Source organism: Euprymna scolopes, chromosome 3, assembly GCF_053919585.1.
Source record: "Euprymna scolopes isolate OS-2025 chromosome 3, ASM5391958v1, whole genome shotgun sequence".
Taxonomy (NCBI): domain Eukaryota; kingdom Metazoa; phylum Mollusca; class Cephalopoda; order Sepiida; family Sepiolidae; genus Euprymna; species Euprymna scolopes.
The window spans coordinates 79,910,098-79,929,752 of NC_136484.1; the positions used below are offsets into that span (position 1 = coordinate 79,910,098).

At 28.3% G+C, this 19,655-nt stretch overlaps 1 protein-coding gene across 6 annotated transcripts in view; it reads left to right on the plus strand.

Moving 5' to 3' along the window:
• The window catches only part of LOC145256465 (serine/threonine-protein kinase Nek8-like), a 453,710-nt gene extending 434,581 nt beyond the window's left edge, over positions 1–19,129 (plus strand). For all 6 annotated transcript variants that reach the window (XM_080115404.1, XM_080115411.1, XM_080115420.1 and 3 more), the window contains 2 exons: positions 17,611–17,769; positions 18,768–19,129. In XM_080115404.1, coding sequence (XP_079971530.1) covers positions 17,611–17,769; positions 18,768–18,781 — 173 coding nt within the window. In that variant the 3' untranslated portion in view covers positions 18,782–19,129. The remainder of the gene's footprint in view (positions 1–17,610; positions 17,770–18,767) is intronic.
• Positions 19,130–19,655: the final 526 nt, after the last annotated feature.

Sequence of the window (19,655 nt, forward strand, 5' to 3'; positions counted from 1 at the left end):
TCGTAAGAAAGGATATATGGTCTAAGTAAATAAATAAAGACAACGAAGATGGAAATGAGTGGAATTCTCTGTATCTCTCTTTCTCTTTCTCTCTCTGTCTCTCTCTCTCTCTCTCACACTGTGTATATCTCTGTCTGTAACTGTCTCTTTCTCTGTCTATCTGTCTGTCTCTCCTTCCCCCTGTATCCCCCTCTGTCTTTGTCTCTCTCTCTATCGCTTGCTGGTCGGTGCAATCTTCAAGTTTGTAAGAAAAGAAAATATGGTCAAAGTAAATAAATAAGACCATGAAGGCAGGAGTGAGCAGCATTCTTTGTATCTTTCTATCTCTAACTGTCTTTCTCTTTCTCTCTCGCCCTCTCTCTCTCTCTCTCTGTCTCACTCTCAGCGAGCAATGGAGAGAGAAAGAGAGACAGAGAACGAGGGAATACAGGGGGAGGGAGAGAAACAGAGAGTGAGAGAGAGACAGAGAGAGAGAGGGGGCGAGAGAGAAAGAGAAAGACAGTTAGAGATAGAAAGATACAAAGAATGCTGCTCACTCCCGCCTTCATGGTCTTAAATAAATAGAAATATGTGGAAATAAATGTGCATAAATAAATAGAAATATGTGGAAATAACAAGGACTAAATGTAGAGCATAAGGTTCATAATGTAACGAATGGATATGTATAAACATGGCGGCGTGATTATAAGTTTCGAACCGTTTGTTTAAAGGGTGGAGAAGTGAATAGCAGAATAATAGAATGTATACTAGTCAGCCAATCAGCGAGGTCAGATTTTTGAAAGGAAAAAATTATTATCTATAAGTAGGAGTGAAAGATATGTTAAGTGTACGTGTTGAGTAAAAAGTTAAGAGCGGTGAAAACCCACCAAAGTAGGAATAAGTATGGATGGTGGCAGTGTTAAGTTGGAGCGATGGAAGTACAGGAACGATAGAGAGGGAAAATGGAATTACTTCCTCTATAGATGGTGATATTGTGATCGTGGCACTCCTTTGAACTAACGTAAGATCTTAGTATAACACTCAAATGCGTATATAATGTCGTGGTAAAGCTATATATGCCAGTGGCTAATAAATTTGTATGTGGCCTCTGTTATAGTAAACCTACGGTATTTTAATCCAGAGGGGAAAAACTGTGCTTCTTTTATTTTATATATATATATATATATATATATATATATATATATATATATATATATATACTAGCAGGGGTGCCTGGCGTTGCTCGGGTGTTTGGAGGTGTATGCTGTGGAAAAAAAGCAAAAAAACAAAAAAGAATGGTTAATTTTTTAAAACTTTGACCCCTATTATGACCCCTTAAAATTTATTGTTTCGGGCTCAAATCACTTTATTAAGTTAGATCCAGGTTCAAGGAACCTAAATCTAAAATTTCAAGTGTCTAGACCCAAAATTGTCGGAGGAGTTTGGTAGAGTTCTTAAAGGTCAAATCGTTGAAATTTGACCCCTTAACAGCCAAATTTCTGGCTGACACCCGTCACATCGATTTTCCCAAATCTCAGTACCCGGTATTTCAAATTTCGAGTCTATAGACTAAAAATTTACAGAGTTATTGCGTAGGGAAATGTACACAGACAGACAGACACACAGACAGACAGACAGACAGACACGTTCACTTTTATAGATATATATATATATATATATATATATATATATATATTTATATGAATGTCAGTTTGATTCTCAATATTTTGTAGTAAATTTTCACTCTATGAACTTTCCATACAAACAAATATTTTTTTATTACAAAGGGGCCACCACTTATCAAGGCCCAAAGGCCACTCGGGTTAATGAATGTAAGGTAGTAGAGTAGTAATCTTTGATGGTGTTAGTTGGGTAGAATTTGATTATTTGTGGCCGGTTCAACAAGAACTTATTTTCATTGGACTTAAAGGCTACCATACTGTAGTCGGCTGGGAAGCAGGTCAGCAGAACAGTGTTCCACAGGAGGGAAGTTGTAGGAAATAAGCTTTGTTAGTGGAATTTCTGTTTAAATGTAGGCGCAGATAGAGAGCGGAAGAGATTCAGTTCAGTCGCTTTATTTATATTACAACTTTTTTAAGCATTAAATTTAAACACTTACTGTACATATCTGGCATTCTTCAGATGATCAACCATAATGGGATAGGATTGTTGAGTCTCTTAACTGCATCCTCAGTAATTACTGCCTTCCTTAGTTGGTTGTTGTCTCACCGCATTTTGGCCAACTAATCCTCTGGCCTGCTTTGGGTATGATTTAAACCATTATCTTCAGACAATGCTCACCTTGAGCCGTAGAGATTCAACACCTCTATCCACTATGCCATAGGCCTCAGGACTCATCTCAAAGAATTCCAATAAAAAATAACATATAATCTCCATTCAATTTTCTATTAGATCATGGTGCAGTAATGTAACAAGAAGATCTTTTTGGGTTGATTTTTCCAAACGTTCAAGAATAAAAGAGTAACATTTAGAGTGAAGACAGCAAGGACATTAAGTTAAGCTAAAAAAGGGCTCACAAGTTTGCTTCAACCAGAAGATTCGTTTTGTGAGTTTCATCAACAAGTCTATGAAGTTGAGAGTATAGATAAATTTTACCAGTTGTTAACCTAGTTCCCTCTCTTCGTACCCTAAAAACTTCCCTTTAGTGCTGAAATCTTGTACTGATCCCTGTGTTTTCACTTCAGTTATGATTAGGGTTATGACGAGAGAATATTCTTATCATTGTTTTGACTCTCGAATATATATCCGACACAGTTAGACACAGTAATCAATCAAGAACCGCATCACTCTATCTAAAAACATATAAGATATTAATTGATATATGCTCGAGAGTCAAAATAATGAAAAGAATATTCTCTTGTCATAGCCCTAGTTATGATACATAGCCAACAGGAATACCTCCAGACTAAAAGTTGACCATCTTCATAGCTCATTTCAAGGGAATGGCAGTTCATTTTGGCCTATTGTTTAACCTATTTTTTGCCTTCATATCCTTACTAAAAGTGTTAATAGATTGTAAGAGCATAGAACTTTCAATTAGTTAAGACTTCAGATCTCTCAGAGGCAATATCATCCCAAATATGGCTCTGCAGGGGAAATCTAAAATGTATATCATAGGAAAATCCTGGAATTCACCAAACCCCATAAAATGCCTCTAACTTGATGTCTAGAAGAGTAAGAACCACAAGTTAGGCCATTTCAGAAAGCTACGATTATATGGAATCTAAGAAAAACATTTTGGGTAAAAATTTCCTACGTTTCTGATTTTATGGGCCCCAAATGGTAAATTTTAAGGATTTTGTTTTGTAAATTTTTCTAGTTTCAGGACAGAAAGGCATTTTTAGGCTCAATTATTTATGATTTGTGAAAGTACAAGTTATTTCCTTCGTAAATTGGGCTCACTTTTGTAGAAGTGAAGTTATGTGCATTTTTGGTTTTAAGCTGGTTTTGGCCAAATATCAATTTTTTCTGTTTTTGAGCTGGCTACTGACCAAAATTGAAATTTTCAAATTTTTTTTTTTTTTTCCTGAATCTCATTATTTGCACCAAAATCCATCAAATAAAGTATGGCTGAGAAAAATCTGTGAAAAAAAGTCATATACTGCCCACAAATTTGATTCAATTAATCATTTATTGCTCATTTAATGCCATAATAAGACAAATGAAAAAGACAATGCTGAGTATGTATAACTAGTTATAAATAAGGTCTTGTTTCAAATTATTGCTCTTTTCATCATGAACAAATCGAAACTAAAAACAGTTTTAATAAAAAATTTTTTTTTTTCTTTTGCCATTGGAACATTATTATGATAAAGTACAAGTTATTTCCTTCGTAAATTGGGCTCACTTTTGTAGAAGTGAAGTTATGTGCATTTATATTTTCAGATCTGCATTGATAAATTGTTGATTTTTCCACTGACAAAAGCATTCAATTATCACTGCCATGTTTTATGCTGGTTGGGTTGGATATATAAACAACAATTTAAATAAACCAAAATTATATTTTTAAATCTGCATTGATAAATTGTTGATTTTTTCAATGACAAAAGCATTCAATTATCACTGCCATGTTTTATGCTGGTTAGGATTGGATATATAAAAAAACAATTTAAAATTATATTGTTAAATCGGCATTGATAAATTGTTGAATTTTCCAATGACAAAAGCATTCAATTATCACTGCCATGTTTTATGCTGGTTGGGTTGGATATATAAAAAAAAGTATTAAATTGTATTTATGAATCCACTTGGTAAATTGTTGATTTTTTCAATGACAAAAGCATTCTATTATCACTGCCATGTTTTATGCTGGTAAGGATTGGATATATAAAAAACAATTTGAAATTATATTGTTAAATCGGCATTGATAAATTGTTGATTTTTCCAATGACAAAAGCATTCAATTATCACTGCCATGTTTTATGCTGGTTGTGTTGGATGTATAAAAAATAATTTAAATAAACCAAAAGTATATTGTTGAATCTGCATTGATAAATTGCTGATTTTTCCAATAACAAAAGTATTCAATTATCACTGCCATGTTTTATGCTGGTTGTGTTGGATATATAAAAAACAATTTAAATAAACCAAAAGTATATTGTTGAATCTGCATTGATAAATTGTTTATTTTTCCAATAACAAAAGCATTCAATTATCACTGCCATGTTTTATGCTGGTTGGGTTGGATATATAAAAAACAATTTAAATAAACCAAAAGTATATTGTGAAATCTGCATTGATAAATTGTTGATTTTTCCAATGACAAAAGCATTCAATTATCACTGCCATGTTTTATGCTGGTTGGGTTGGATATATAAAAAAAAGTATTAAATTGTATTTATAAATCTGAATTGATAAATTGTTGATTTTTCCAATGACAAAAGCATTCAATTATCACTGCCATGTTTTATGCTGGTTGGGTTGGATATATAAAAAACAATTTAAATAAACCAAAAGTATATTGTTAAATCTGCATTGATAAATTGTTGATTTTTCCAATAACAAAAGCATTCAATTATCACTGCCATGTTTTATGCTGGTTGGGTTGGATATATAAAAAAAAGTATTAAATTGTATTTATAAATCCGCATTGAAACATTGTTGATTTTTCCAATGACAAAAGCATTCAATTATCACTGCCATGTTTTATGCTGGTTGGGTTGGATATATAAAAAACAACTTAAATAAACTAAAATTATATTTTTAAATCTGCATTGATAATTTGTTGATTTTTCCAATGACAAAAGCATTCAATTATCACTGCCATGTTTTATGCTGGTTGGGTTGGATATATAAAAAAAAGTATTAAATTGTATTTATAAATCCGCATTGATAAATTGTTGATTTTTCCAATGACAAAAGCATTCAATTATCACTGCCATGTTTTATGCTGGTTGGGCTGGATATATAAAAAAAGTATTAAATTGTATTTATAAATCCGCATTGATAAATTGTTGATTTTTCCAATGACAAAAGCATTCAATTATCACTGCCATGTTTTATGCTGGTTGGGTTGGATATATAAAAAACAACATAAATAAACTAAAATTATATTTTTAAATCTGCATTGATAATTTGTTGATTTTTCCAATGACAAAAGCATTCAATTATCACTGCCATGTTTTATGCTGGTTGGGTTGGATATATAAAAAAAAGTATTAAATTGTATTTATAAATCCGCATTGATAAATTGTTGATTTTTCCAATAACAAAAGCATTCAATTATCACTGCCATGTTTTATGCTGGTTAGGATTGGATATATAAAAAACAATTTAAAATTATATTGTTAAATCGGCATTGATAAATTGTTGAATTTTCCAATGACAAAAGCATTCAATTATCACTGCCATGTTTTATGCTGGTTGGGTTGGATATATAAAAAAAAGTATTAAATTGTATTTATGAATCCACATTGATAAATTGTTGATTTTTTCAATGACAAAAGCATTCAATTATCACTGCCATGTTTTATGCTGGTAAGGATTGGATATATAAAAAACAATTTAAAATTGTATTTTTAAATCTGCATTGATAATTTGTTGATTTTTCCAATGACAAAAGCATTCAATTATCACTGCCATGTTTTATGCTGGTTGGGTTGGATATATAAAAAAAAGTATTAAATTGTATTTATAAATCCGCATTGAAAAATTGTTGATTTTTCCAATGACAAAAGCATTCAATTAGCACTGCCATGTTTTATGCTGGTTGGGTTGGATATATAAAAAACAACTTAAATAAACTAAAATTATATTTTTCAATCGGCATTGATAATTTGTTGATTTTTCCAATGACAAAAGCATTCAATTATCACTGCCATGTTTTATGCTGGTTGGGTTGGATATATAAACAAAAGTATTAAATTGTATTTATGAATCTACATTGATAAATTGTTGATTTTTTCAATGACAAAAGCAGTCAATTATCACTGCCATGTTTTATGCTGGTTAGGATTGGATATATAAAAAACAATTTAAAATTATATTGTTAAATCGGCATTGATAAATTGTTGATTTTTCCAATGACAAAAGCATTCAATTATCACTGCCATGTTTTATGCTGGTTGGGTTGGATATATAAAAAAAAGTATTAAATTTTATTTATAAATCCGCATTGATAAATTGTTGATTTTTCCAATGACAAAAGCATTCAATTATCACTGCCATGTTTTATGCTGGTTGTGTTGGATATATAAAAAACAATTTAAATAAACCAAAAGTATATTGTTAAATCTGCATTGATGAATTGTTGATTTTTCCAATGACAAAAGCATTCAATTATCACTGCCATGTTTTATGCTGGTTGTGTTGGATGTATAAAAAACAATTTAAATAAACCAAAAGTATATTGTTGAATCTGCATTGATAAATTGCTGATTTTTCCAATAACAAAAGTATTCAATTATCACTGCCATGTTTTATGCTGGTTGTGTTGGATATATAAAAAAACAATTTAAATAAACCAAAAGTATATTGTTGAATCTGCATTGATAAATTGTTTATTTTTCCAATAACAAAAGCATTCAATTATCACTGCCATGTTTTATGCTGGTTGGGTTGGATATATAAAAAACAATTTAAATAAACCAAAAGTATATTGTGAAATCTGCATTGATAAATTGTTGATTTTTCCAATGACAAAAGCATTCAATTATCACTGCCATGTTTTATGCTGGTTGGGTTGGATATATAAAAAAAAGTATTAAATTGTATTTATAAATCTGAATTGATAAATTGTTGATTTTTCCAATGACAAAAGCATTCAATTATCACTGCCATGGTTTATGCTGGTTGGGTTGGATATATAAAAAACAATTTAAATAAACCAAAAGTATATTGTTAAATCTGCATTGATAAATTGTTGATTTTTCCAATAACAAAAGCATTCAATTATCACTGCCATGTTTTATGCTGGTTGGGTTGGATACATATAAAAAATAATTTAAATAAACCAAAAGTATATTGTTAAATCTGCATTGATAAATTGTTGATTTTTCCAATGACAAAAGCATTCAATTATCACTGCCATGTTTTATGCTAGTTGGGTAGGATATATAAAAAACAATTTAAATAAACCAAAAGTATATTGTTTCATCTGCATTGATGAATTGTTGATTTTTCCAATGAAAAAAGCATTCAATTATCACTGCCATGTTTTATGCTGGTTGGGTTGTATATATATAAAAAATAATTTAAATAAACCAAAAGTATATTGTTAAATCTACATTGATAAATTGTTGATTTTTCCAATGACAAAAGCATTCAATTAGCACTGCCATGTTTTATGCTGGTTGGGTTGTATATATATAAAAAATAATTTAAATAAACCAAAAGTATATTGTTAAATCTGCATTGATAAATTGTTTATTTTTCCAATAACAAAAGCAGTCAATTATCACTGCCATGTTTTATGCTGGTTGGGTTTGATACATATAAAACATAATTTAAATAAACCAAAAGTATATTGTTAAATCTGCATTGATAAATTGTTGATTTTTCCAATGACAAAAGCATTCAATTATCACTGCCATGTTTTATGCTAGTTGGGTAGGATATATAAAAAACAATTTCAATAAACCAACAGTATATTGTTAAATCTGCATTGATAAACTGTTGATTTTTCCAATAACAAAAGCATTCAATTATCACTGCCATGTTTTATGCTGGTTGGGTTGGATATATAAACAACAATTTAAATAAACCAAAAGTATATTGTTAAATCTGCATTGATAAATTGTTGATTTTTCCAATGACAAAAGCATTCAATTATCACTGCCATGTTTTATGCTGGTTGCGTTGGATATATAAAAAACAATTTAAATAAACCAAAAGTATATTGTTAAATCTGCATTGATAAATTGTTGATTTTTCCAATGACAAAAGCATTCAATTATCACTTCCATGTTTTATGCTGGTTGGGTTGGATATATAAAAAACAATTTAAATAAACCAAAAGTATATTGTTAAATCTGCATTGATAAATTGTTGATTTTTCCAATGACAAAAGCATTCAATTATCACTGCCATGTTTTATGCTGGTTGGGTTGGATATATAAAAAACAATTTAAATAAACCAAAAGTATATTGTTAAATCTGCATTGATAAATTGTTGATTTTTCCAATGACAAAAGCATTCAATTATCACTGCCATGTTTTATGCTGGTTGGGTTGGATATATAAAAAACAATTTAAATAAACAAAAAGTATATTGTTAAATCTGCATTGATAAATTGTTGATTTTTCCAATAACAAAAGCATTCAATTATCACTGCCATGTTTTATGCTGGTTGGGTTGGATATATAAAAAAAAATTTAAATAAACCAAAAGTATATTGTTAAATCTGCATTGATAAATTGTTTATTTTTCCAATAACAAAAGCATTCAATTATCACTTCCATGTTTTATGCTGGTTGGGTTGGATATATAAAAAACAATTTAAATAAACCAAAAGTATAATGTTAAATCTGCATTGATAAATTGTTGATTTTTCCAATGACAAAAGCATTCAATTATCACTGCCATGTTTTATGCTGGTTGGGTTGGATACATATAAAAAACAATTTAAATAAACAAAAGTATAATGTTAAATCTGCATTGCTAAATTGTTGATTTTTCCAATGACAAAAGCATTCAATTATCACTTCCATGTTTTATGCTGGTTGGGTTGGATATATAAAAAACAATTTAAATAAACCAAAAGTATAATGTTAAATCTGCATTGATAAATTGTTGATTTTTCCAATGACAAAAGCATTCAATTATCACTGCCATGTTTTATGCTGGTTGGGTTGGATACATATAAAAAACAATTTAAATAAACAAAAAGTATAATGTTAAATCTGCATTGATAAATTGTTGATTTTTCCAATGACAAAAGCATTCAATTATCACTGCCATGTTTTATGCTGGTTGGGTTGGATACATATAAAAAACAATTTAAATAAACCAAAAGTATAATGTTAAATCTGCATTGATAAATTGTTGATTTTTCCAATGACAAAAGCATTCAATTATCACTGCCATGTTTTATGCTGGTTGGGTTGGATACATATAAAAAACAATTTAAATAAACCAAAAGTATAATGTTAAATCTGCATTGATAAATTGTTGATTTTTCCAATGACAAAAGCATTCAATTATCACTGCCATGTTTTATGCTGGTTGGGTTGGATACATATAAAAAACAATTTAAATAAACCAAAAGTATAATGTTAAATCTGCATTGATAAATTGTTGATTTTTCCAATGACAAAAGCATTCAATTATCACTGCCATGTTTTATGCTGGTTGGGTTGGATACATATAAAAAACAATTTAAATAAACAAAAGTATAATGTTAAATCTGCATTGCTAAATTGTTGATTTTTCCAATGACAAAAGCATTCAATTATCACTTACATGTTTTATGCTGGTTGGGTTGGATATATAAAAAACAATTTAAATAAACCAAAAGTATAATGTTAAATCTGCATTGATAAATTGTTGATTTTTCCAATGACAAAAGCATTCAATTATCACTGCCATGTTTTATGCTGGTTGGGTTGGATATATAAAAAACAATTTAAATAAACCAAAAGTATAATGTTAAATCTGCATTGCTAAATTGTTGATTTTTCCAATGACAAAAGCATTCAATTATCACTGCCATGTTTTATGCTGGTTGGGTTGGATACATAAAAAAAAACAATTTAAATAAACCAAAAGTATAATGTTAAATCTGCATTGCTAAATTGTTGATTTTTCCAATGACAAAAGCATTCAATTATCACTCCATGTTTTATGCTGGTTGGGTTGGATACATATAAAAAACAATTTAAATAAACCAAAAGTATAATGTTAAATCTGCATTGCTAAATTGTTGATTTTTCCAATGACAAAAGCATTCAATTATCACTGCCATGTTTTATGCTGGTTGGGTTGGATATATAAAAAACAATTTAAATAAACCAAAAGTATAATGTTAAATCTGCATTGATAAATTGTTGATTTTTCCAATGACAAAAGCATTCAATTATCACTGCCATGTTTTATGCTGGTTGGGTTGGATACATATAAAAAACAATTTAAATAAACAAAAAGTATAATGTTAAATCTGCATTGATAAATTGTTGATTTTTCCAATGACAAAAGCATTCAATTATCACTGCCATGTTTTATGCTGGTTGGGTTGGATACATATAAAAAACAATTTAAATAAACCAAAAGTATAATGTTAAATCTGCATTGATAAATTGTTGATTTTTCCAATGACAAAAGCATTCAATTATCACTGCCATGTTTTATGCTGGTTGGGTTGGATATATAAAAAACAATTTAAATAAACCAAAAGTATATTGTTAAATCTGCATTGATAAATTGTTTATTTTTCCAATGACAAAAGAATTCAATTATCACTGCCATGTTTTATGCTGGTTGGGTTGGATATATAAAAAACAATTTAAATAAACCAAAAGTATAATGTTAAATCTGCATTGATAAATTGTTGATTTTTCCAATGACAAAAGCATTCAATTATCACTGCCATGTTTTATGCTGGTTGGGTTGGATATATAAAAAACAATTTAAATAAACAAAAGTATAATGTTAAATCTGCATTGATAAATTGTTTATTTTTCCAATGACAAAAGCATTCAATTATCACTGCCATGTTTTATGCTGGTTGGGTTGGATATATAAAAAACAATTTAAATAAACCAAAAGTATATTGTTAAATCTGCATTGATAAATTGTTGATTTTTCCAATGACAAAAGCATTCAATTATCACTGCCATGTTTTATGCTGGTTGGGTTGGATATATAAAAAACAATTTAAATAAACCAAAAGTATATTGTTAAATCTGCATTGATAAATTGTTGATTTTTCCAATGACAAAAGCATTCAATTATCACTGCCATGTTTTATGCTGGTTGGGTTGGATATATAAAAAACAATTTAAATAAACAAAAAGTATATTGTTAAATCTGCATTGATAAATTGTTGATTTTTCCAATGACAAAAGCATTAAATTATCACTGCCATGTTTTATGCTGGTTGGGTTGGATACATACAAAAAACAATTTAAATAAACCAAAAGTATAATGTTAAATCTGCATTGATAAATTGTTTATTTTTCCAATGACAAAAGCATTCAATTATCACTGCCATGTTTTATGCTGGTTGGGTTGGATATATAAAAAACAATTTAAATAAACAAAAAGTATATTGTTAAATCTGCATTGATAAATTGTTGATTTTTCCAATGACAAAAGCATTCAATTATCACTGCCATGTTTTATGCTGGTTGTGTTGGATATATAAAAAACAATTTAAATAAACCAAAAGTATAATGTTAAATCTGCATTGATAAATTGTTGATTTTTCCAATGACAAAAGCATTCAATTATCACTGCCATGTTTTATGCTGGTTGGGTTGGATATATAAAAAACAATTTAAATAAACCAAAAGTATATTGTTAAATCTGCATTGATAAATTGTTGATTTTTCCAATGACAAAAGCATTCAATTATCACTGCCATGGTTTATGCTGGTTGGGTTGGATATATAAAAAACAATTTAAATAAACCAAAAGTATAATGTTAAATCTGCATTGATAAATTGTTTATTTTTCCAATGACAAAAGCATTCAATTATCACTGCCATGGTTTATGCTGGTTGGGTTGGATATATAAAAAACAATTTAAATAAACCAAAAATATATTGTTAAATCTGCATTGATAATTTGTTTATTTTTCCAATGACAAAAGCAGTCAACTATCACTGCCATGTTTTATGCTGGTTGGGTTGGATGTATAAAAAACAATTTAAATAAACCAAAAGTATATTGTTAAATCTGCATTGATGAATTGTTGATTTTTCCAATGACAAAAGCATTCAATTAGCACTGCCATGTTTTATGCTGGTTGGGTTGTTAAAAAATAATTTAAATAAACCACAAGTATATTGTTAAATCTGCATTGAAAAATTGTTGATTTTTCCAGTGACAAAAGCATTCACTTATCACTGCCATGTTTTATACTGGTTTGGTTGGATATATAAAAAACAATTTAAATAAACCAAAAGTATTTTGTTAAATCTGCATTGATAAATTGTTTATTTTTCCAATGACAAAGCAGTCAAATATCACTGCCATGTTTTATGCTGATTGTGTTTTATATATAAAAAACAATTTAAATAAACCAAAAGTATATTGTTAAATCTGCATTGATAAATTTTTTATTTTTTCAATGATAAAAGCAGTCAATTATCACTGCCATGTTTTATGCTGGTTGTGTTGGATATATAAAAAACAATTTAAATAAACCAAAAATATATTGTTAAATCTGCATTGATAAATTGTTTATTTTTCCAATGACAAAAGCAGTCAATTATCACTGCCATGTTTTATGCTGGTTGGGTTGGATATATAAAAAACAATTTAAATAAACCAAAAGTATATTGTTAAATCTGCATTGATAAATTGTTTATTTTTCCAATGACAAAAGCAGTCAATTATCACTGCCATGTTTTATGCTGGTTGTGTTGGATATATAAAAAACAATTTAAATAAACTAACAGTATATTGTTAAATCTGCATTAATAAATTGTTTATTTTTCAATGACAAAAGCAGTCAATTATCACTGCCATGTTTTATGCTGGTTGGGTTGGATATATAAAAAACAATTTAAATAAACCAAAAGTATATTGTTTAATCTGCATTGATAAATTGTTTATTTTTCCAATGACTAAAGCAGTAAATTATAACTGCTATGTTTTATGCTGGTTGGGTTGGATATATAAAAAACAATTTAAATAAACTAAAAGTATATTGTTAAATCTGCATTGATGAATTGTTTATTTTTCCAATGACAAAAGCAGTCAATTATCATTGCCATGTTTTATGCTGGTTGGGTTGGATATATAAAAAACAATTTAAATAAACCAAAAGTATATTGTTAAATCTGCATTGATAAATTGTTTATTTTTCCAATGACAAAAGCAGTCAATTATCATTGCCATGTTTTATGCTGGTTGGGTTGGATATATAAAAAACAATTTAAATAAACCAAAAGTATATTGTTAAATCTGCATTGATAAATTGTTTATTTTTCCAATGACAAAAGCATTCAATTATCACTGCCATGTTTTATGCTGGTTGGGTTGGATATATAAAAAACAATTTAAATAAACCAAAAGTATATTGTTAAATCTGTATTAATAAATTGTTTATTTTTCCAATTACAAAAGCAGTCAATTATCACTGCCATGTTTTATGCTGGTTGGGTTGTATATATAAAAAACAATTTAAATAAACTAAAAGTATATTGTTAAATCTGCATTAATAAATTGTTTATTTTTCCAATGACAAAAGCATTCAATTATCACTGCCATGTTTTATGCTGGTTGGGTTGGATATATAAAAAACAATTTAAATAAACCAAAAGTATATTGTTTAATCTGCATTGATAAATTGTTTATTTTTCCAATGACTAAAGCAGTAAATTATCACTGTCATGTTTTATGCTGGTTGGGTTGGATATATAAAAAAACAATTTAAATAAACCACAAGTATATTGTTAAATCTGCATTGATAAATTGTTTATTTTTCCAATGACAAAAGCAGTCAATTATCATTGCCATGTTTTATGCTGGTTGGGTTGGATATATAAAAAACAATTTAAATAAACCAAAAGTATTTTGTTAAATCTGCATTGATAAATTGTTTATTTTTCCAATGACAAAAGCAGTCAATTATCACTGCCATGTTTTATGCTGGTTGGGTTGGATATATAAATAACAATTTAAATAAACCAAAAGTATATTGTTAAATCTGTATTAATAAATTGTTTATTTTTCCAATGACAAAAACAGTCAATTATCACTGCCATGTTTTATGCTGGTTGGGTTGGATATATAAAAAACAATTTAAATAAACCAACAGTATATTGTTTAATCTGCATTGATAAATTGTTTATTTTTCCAATGACTAAAGCAGTAAATTATCACTGCCATGTTTTATGCTGGTTGGGTTGGATATATAAAAAAACAATTTAAATAAACCAAAAGTATATTGTTAAATCTGCATTGATAAATTGTTTATTTTTCCAATGACAAAAGCAGTCAATTATCATTGCCATGTTTTATGCTGGTTGGGTTGGATATATAAAAAACAATTTAAATAAACCAACAGTATATTGTAATATCTTCATTAATAAATTCTTTATTTTTCCAATGACAAAAGCAGTCAATTATCACTGCCATGTTTTATGCTGGTTGGGTTGGATATATAAAAAAACAATTTAAATAAACCAAAAGTATATTGTTAAATCTGCATTGATGAATTGTTGATTTTTCCAATGACAAAAGCATTAAATTATCACTGCCATGTTTTATGCTGGTTGGGTTGGATATATAAAAAACAATTTAAATAAACCAAAAGTATATTGTTAAATCTGCATTGATAAATTGTTTATTTTTCCAATGACAAAAGAATTCAATTATCACTGCCATATTTTATGCTGGTTGGGTTGGATATATAAAAAACAATTTAAATAAACCAAAAGTATATTGTTAAATCTGCATTGATAAATTGTTTATTTTTCCAATGACAAAAGAATTCAATTATCACTGCCATGTTTTATGCTGGTTGGGTTGGATATATAAAAAACAATTTAAATAAACCAAAAGTATATTGTTAAATCTGCATTGATAAATTGTTTATTTTTCCAATGACAAAAGAATTCAATTATCACTGCCATGTTTTATGCTGGTTGGGTTGGATATATAAAAAACAATTTAAATAAACCAAAAGTATATTGTTAAATCTGCATTGATAAATTGTTTATTATTCCAATGACAAAAGAATTCAATTATCACTGCCATGTTTTATGCTGGTTGGGTTGGATATATAAAAAACAATTTAAATAAACCAAAAGTATATTGTTAAATCTGCATTGATAAATTGTTTATTTTTCCAATGACAAAAGAATTCAATTATCACTGCCATGTTTTATGCTGGTTGGGTTGGATATATAAAAAACAATTTAAATAAACCAAAAGTATATTGTTAAATCTGCATTGATAAATTGTTTATTTTTCCAATTACAAAAGAATTCAATTATCACTGCCATGTTTTATGCTGGTTGGGTTGGATATATAAAAAACAATTTAAATAAACCAAAAGTATATTGTTAAATCTGCATTGATAAATTGTTTATTTTTCCAATGACAAAAGAATTCAATTATCACTGCCATGTTTTATGCTGGTTGGGTTGGATATATAAAAAACAATTTAAATAAACCAAAAGTATATTGTTAAATCTGCATTGATAAATTGTTTATTTTTCCAATGACAAAAGAATTCAATTATCACTGCCATGTTTTATGCTGGTTGGGTGGGATATATAAAAAACAATTTAAATAAACCAAAAGTATATTGTTAAATCTGCATTGATAAATTGTTTATTTTTCCAATGACAAAAGAATTCAATTATCACTGCCATGTTTTATGCTGGTTGGGTTGGATATATAAAAAACAATTTAAATAAACCAAAAGTATATTGTTAAATCTGCATTGATAAATTGTTTATTTTTCCAATGACAAAAGCAGTCAATTATCACTGCCATGTTTTATGCTGGTTGGGTTGGATATATAAAAAACAATTTAAATAAACCAAAAGTATATTGTTAAATCTGCATTGATAAATTGTTTATTTTTCCAATGACAAAAGCAGTCAATTATCACTGCCATGTTTTATGCTGGTTGTGTTGGATATATAAACAACAATTTAAATAAACCAAAAGTATATTGTTAAATCTGCATTGATAAATTGTTTATTTTTCCAATGACAAAAGCAGTCAATTATCACTGCCATGGTTTATGCTGGTCCGTTTTAATATATAAAAAACAATTTAAATGAACCATAATTATATTTTCAAGTCTGCGTTGATAAATTGTTGATATTTCCAATGACAAAAGCATTCAATTACCACTGCCATGTTTTATGCTGGTTGGGTGATATATAAAAAACAATTTAAAATTATATTTTTGAATCTACATTGATAAATTGTTGAGTTTTCCAATGACAAAAGCATTCAATTATCACTGCCATGTTTTATGCTGGTTCGATGTGATATATAAAAAACAATTTAAATAAACTAAAATTATATTTTAAAATCTGCATTGATAAATTGTTGATTTGTCCAATGACAAAAGCATTCAATTATCACTGCCATGTTTTATGCTGGTTGGGTTTGAGGTATAAAAACACAATTTAAATAAACCAAAATTATTTTTTTAAATCCGCATTGATAAATTGTTGATTTTTCCAATGACAAAACATTCAATTATCACTGCCATGTTTTATGCTGGTTGGATTGGATATATAAAAAACAATGTAAATAAACCAAAAGTATATTGTTAAATCCGCATTGATAAATTGTTTATTTTTCCAATGACAAAGGCATTCAAATCACTGTCATATTGTATGCTGGTAGGGTTGTATATATAAAAAAATTTAAAATATATTTTTCAACTGCATTGATAAATTGTTGATTTTTCCTATGACAAAAGCATTCAATTATCACTGCCAAGTTTTATGCTGGTTAGGTTGGATATATAAAAAACAATTTAAATAAACAAAAATTAAATTCGTAAATCCGCATTGATAAATTGTTGATTTTACCAATGAATTCAATTATCACTTACATGTTTTATGTTGGTTGTGTTGGATATATAAAAAAACAATTTAAAATTATATTTTTAAATCCACATTGATAAATTGTTGATTTGTCCGATTACAAAAGCATTCAATTATCACTGCCATGTTTTATGCTGGTTGGGTTGGATATCAAGTATTGTAAAAATATGATCAAAATGTCAAAATAAAAATGCTTTTTTTTCTTAGTATTTTTAACAATTTGATTAATCAATGCCTCTAACTTGATGTCTAGAATTTATTTTAAAAGATTGTCTTACAATTTAGACAATCTTTTAAAATCAAATTTAAATTTATGATAAATTTTCAAAAATTACACTATTGTTGTTCCAGTGTCAAAATGATTGGAACAATTTGATGATTTTGTATCAAAGAAAATATTTTTCTATTTATACTTGATTTGTACTTGAACAGATAATAAAGTCTTTACCTGGGGCAATTCTTCCCGAGGCCGATTAGGTAGAGCTCCTGAAAAAGTAAATATTCCACAAATTGTAAACTTCCATAATGAAGACTCATTTGCTGTCACCTCAATATCATGTAGTTATGGCAGAACATTGATTGCCACAAAATGTAAGTTTTTACCCATTTCTATTATTTTAATTCAATATGTAATAAATTATTTGAAATAAAAAGCTAATTTTTCTCTTAATGTTTCATATATTTATTAATCCCTTGATCAAGTATATGACAGTTTCTAAAATGGATAAAAATGATTTTAAAATTTTTTCTATAATTTTCATTATTTCTGAGTTGCATGTTTGCCTAAAGAAACATTTTATAAAGCTTTTCTTAATTTGTTTGCTGTTTTATTTTGATTTTATGCCTTCAAAGTTAAAATTATGAATTTTTTTAGATGAAGATTGTGTTGTTTTTGTTTAAGTCTGCTAAAAACAATTTCAGTTAACTCATATCAATGTGCCTGTCTTTTATATCTGCATTAGCAAAGTCTCAACCTCAACATGTGACCTTGAAAAATAGTGTCCACCATTCCTAGATCAGAGACCATCATTACATCAGGTTTCATCATGATTGGTTCAGTGGTGTGGGCTGTAGGAGAGTACATATGCATAGACTATGATCTTTACCTTAATCTTGAAAGATGGTATGGACCATCCATAGGTTAGAGACCATCAATCATGCCAGTTTTGGTCATGATCTCTCTCTCTCTCTCTCTCTCTCTCTCTCTCTCTCTCTCTCTCTCTCTCTCTCTCTCTCTCTCTCTCTCTCTCTCTCTCTCTCACACACACACACTACTATTACTACTATTACTACTACTACTTTACATTAACAATTTCCACGTTATGATTTGTTGTTACTTTAAAGAGCCGAAATTAAAAAAAAAACAGAAACAAGTTTTATTAAAATATAATGTAGACATATCAAGTTCATCATAAGTTCAAAACAAAATCAATATGCATGTCTCTTGAATATATGTTTTATTTGTTATAATATTTTCACTTTTTAATATATTTGTTGAAGAAAATTTACTAAGTTATATAAAAATGCTTAAAATTTGAATATTATGTACAAATTTTCAAAAATACATTTTTGTTTTGTTTTCTTTCTAGCTGTGGGTACCTGAAGAAATGGAGCCAAAATCAAATGAATGAATTTTAAGACCAGTACTTTCATATTAATATTTTTATATAATATAGTTTTTAAATTGATTTTTGTTCTTGTTAACTCCAAACTAATTGAAATAAATTAATTAATGAATATTTTTGTTAAAGATATCATGTCAATCAAGAAAGGGGCGATACAAGTAAACGTGTTTGATGATAATATTGGATATTATTATTATTCAAGCTGAGCTGACAGTCTCTTTAATAAGACACTATTTGCTAATATTCAATGCGATTCTTCTTGTGAACAAAGATGGGATTAAAGTGAACTTTATTTTTAAACAAATAAAAGTACAAGTAGTTAGGAGTTGGAAGAAAAAAACAAATTGAATGTAAACATTTTAAAAAGAAAATATATTTAAAAAATATAAAAATGAGGATATCATCTATATATCTCGTGAAGAAAATTCTGCACACTAACAACTCCCTACACACACTCTCCATAAACGGCTATCCCAATTCTACCTTATCCTTACTCAAAAAAAGAAAAAAACGCCAACGCCAAGCTCTCTCAAATACTTGTTTCCTCAAGATCCCCTTCTTTAATGATAGAATCTCCTCTGCTATCCACAGAGCCATACACCACGAGAAGCTAGGCATACAACTTATCCACACCGGCACCACCTTAAGACAGCACCTAACCCGGAAACACCCACCACATACACTCGACGCTTCCTCCCTATCTAACTGTCCCATCAAAGATACAGGCATATGTTTGTGCACCCACGTGTTCTATCACCTACAATGCGCTAAATGCAACAAATCATACATAGGGAGTACCACCAGACCACTACACCAACACATTAAAGAACATATAAACACCAGAATCTCATC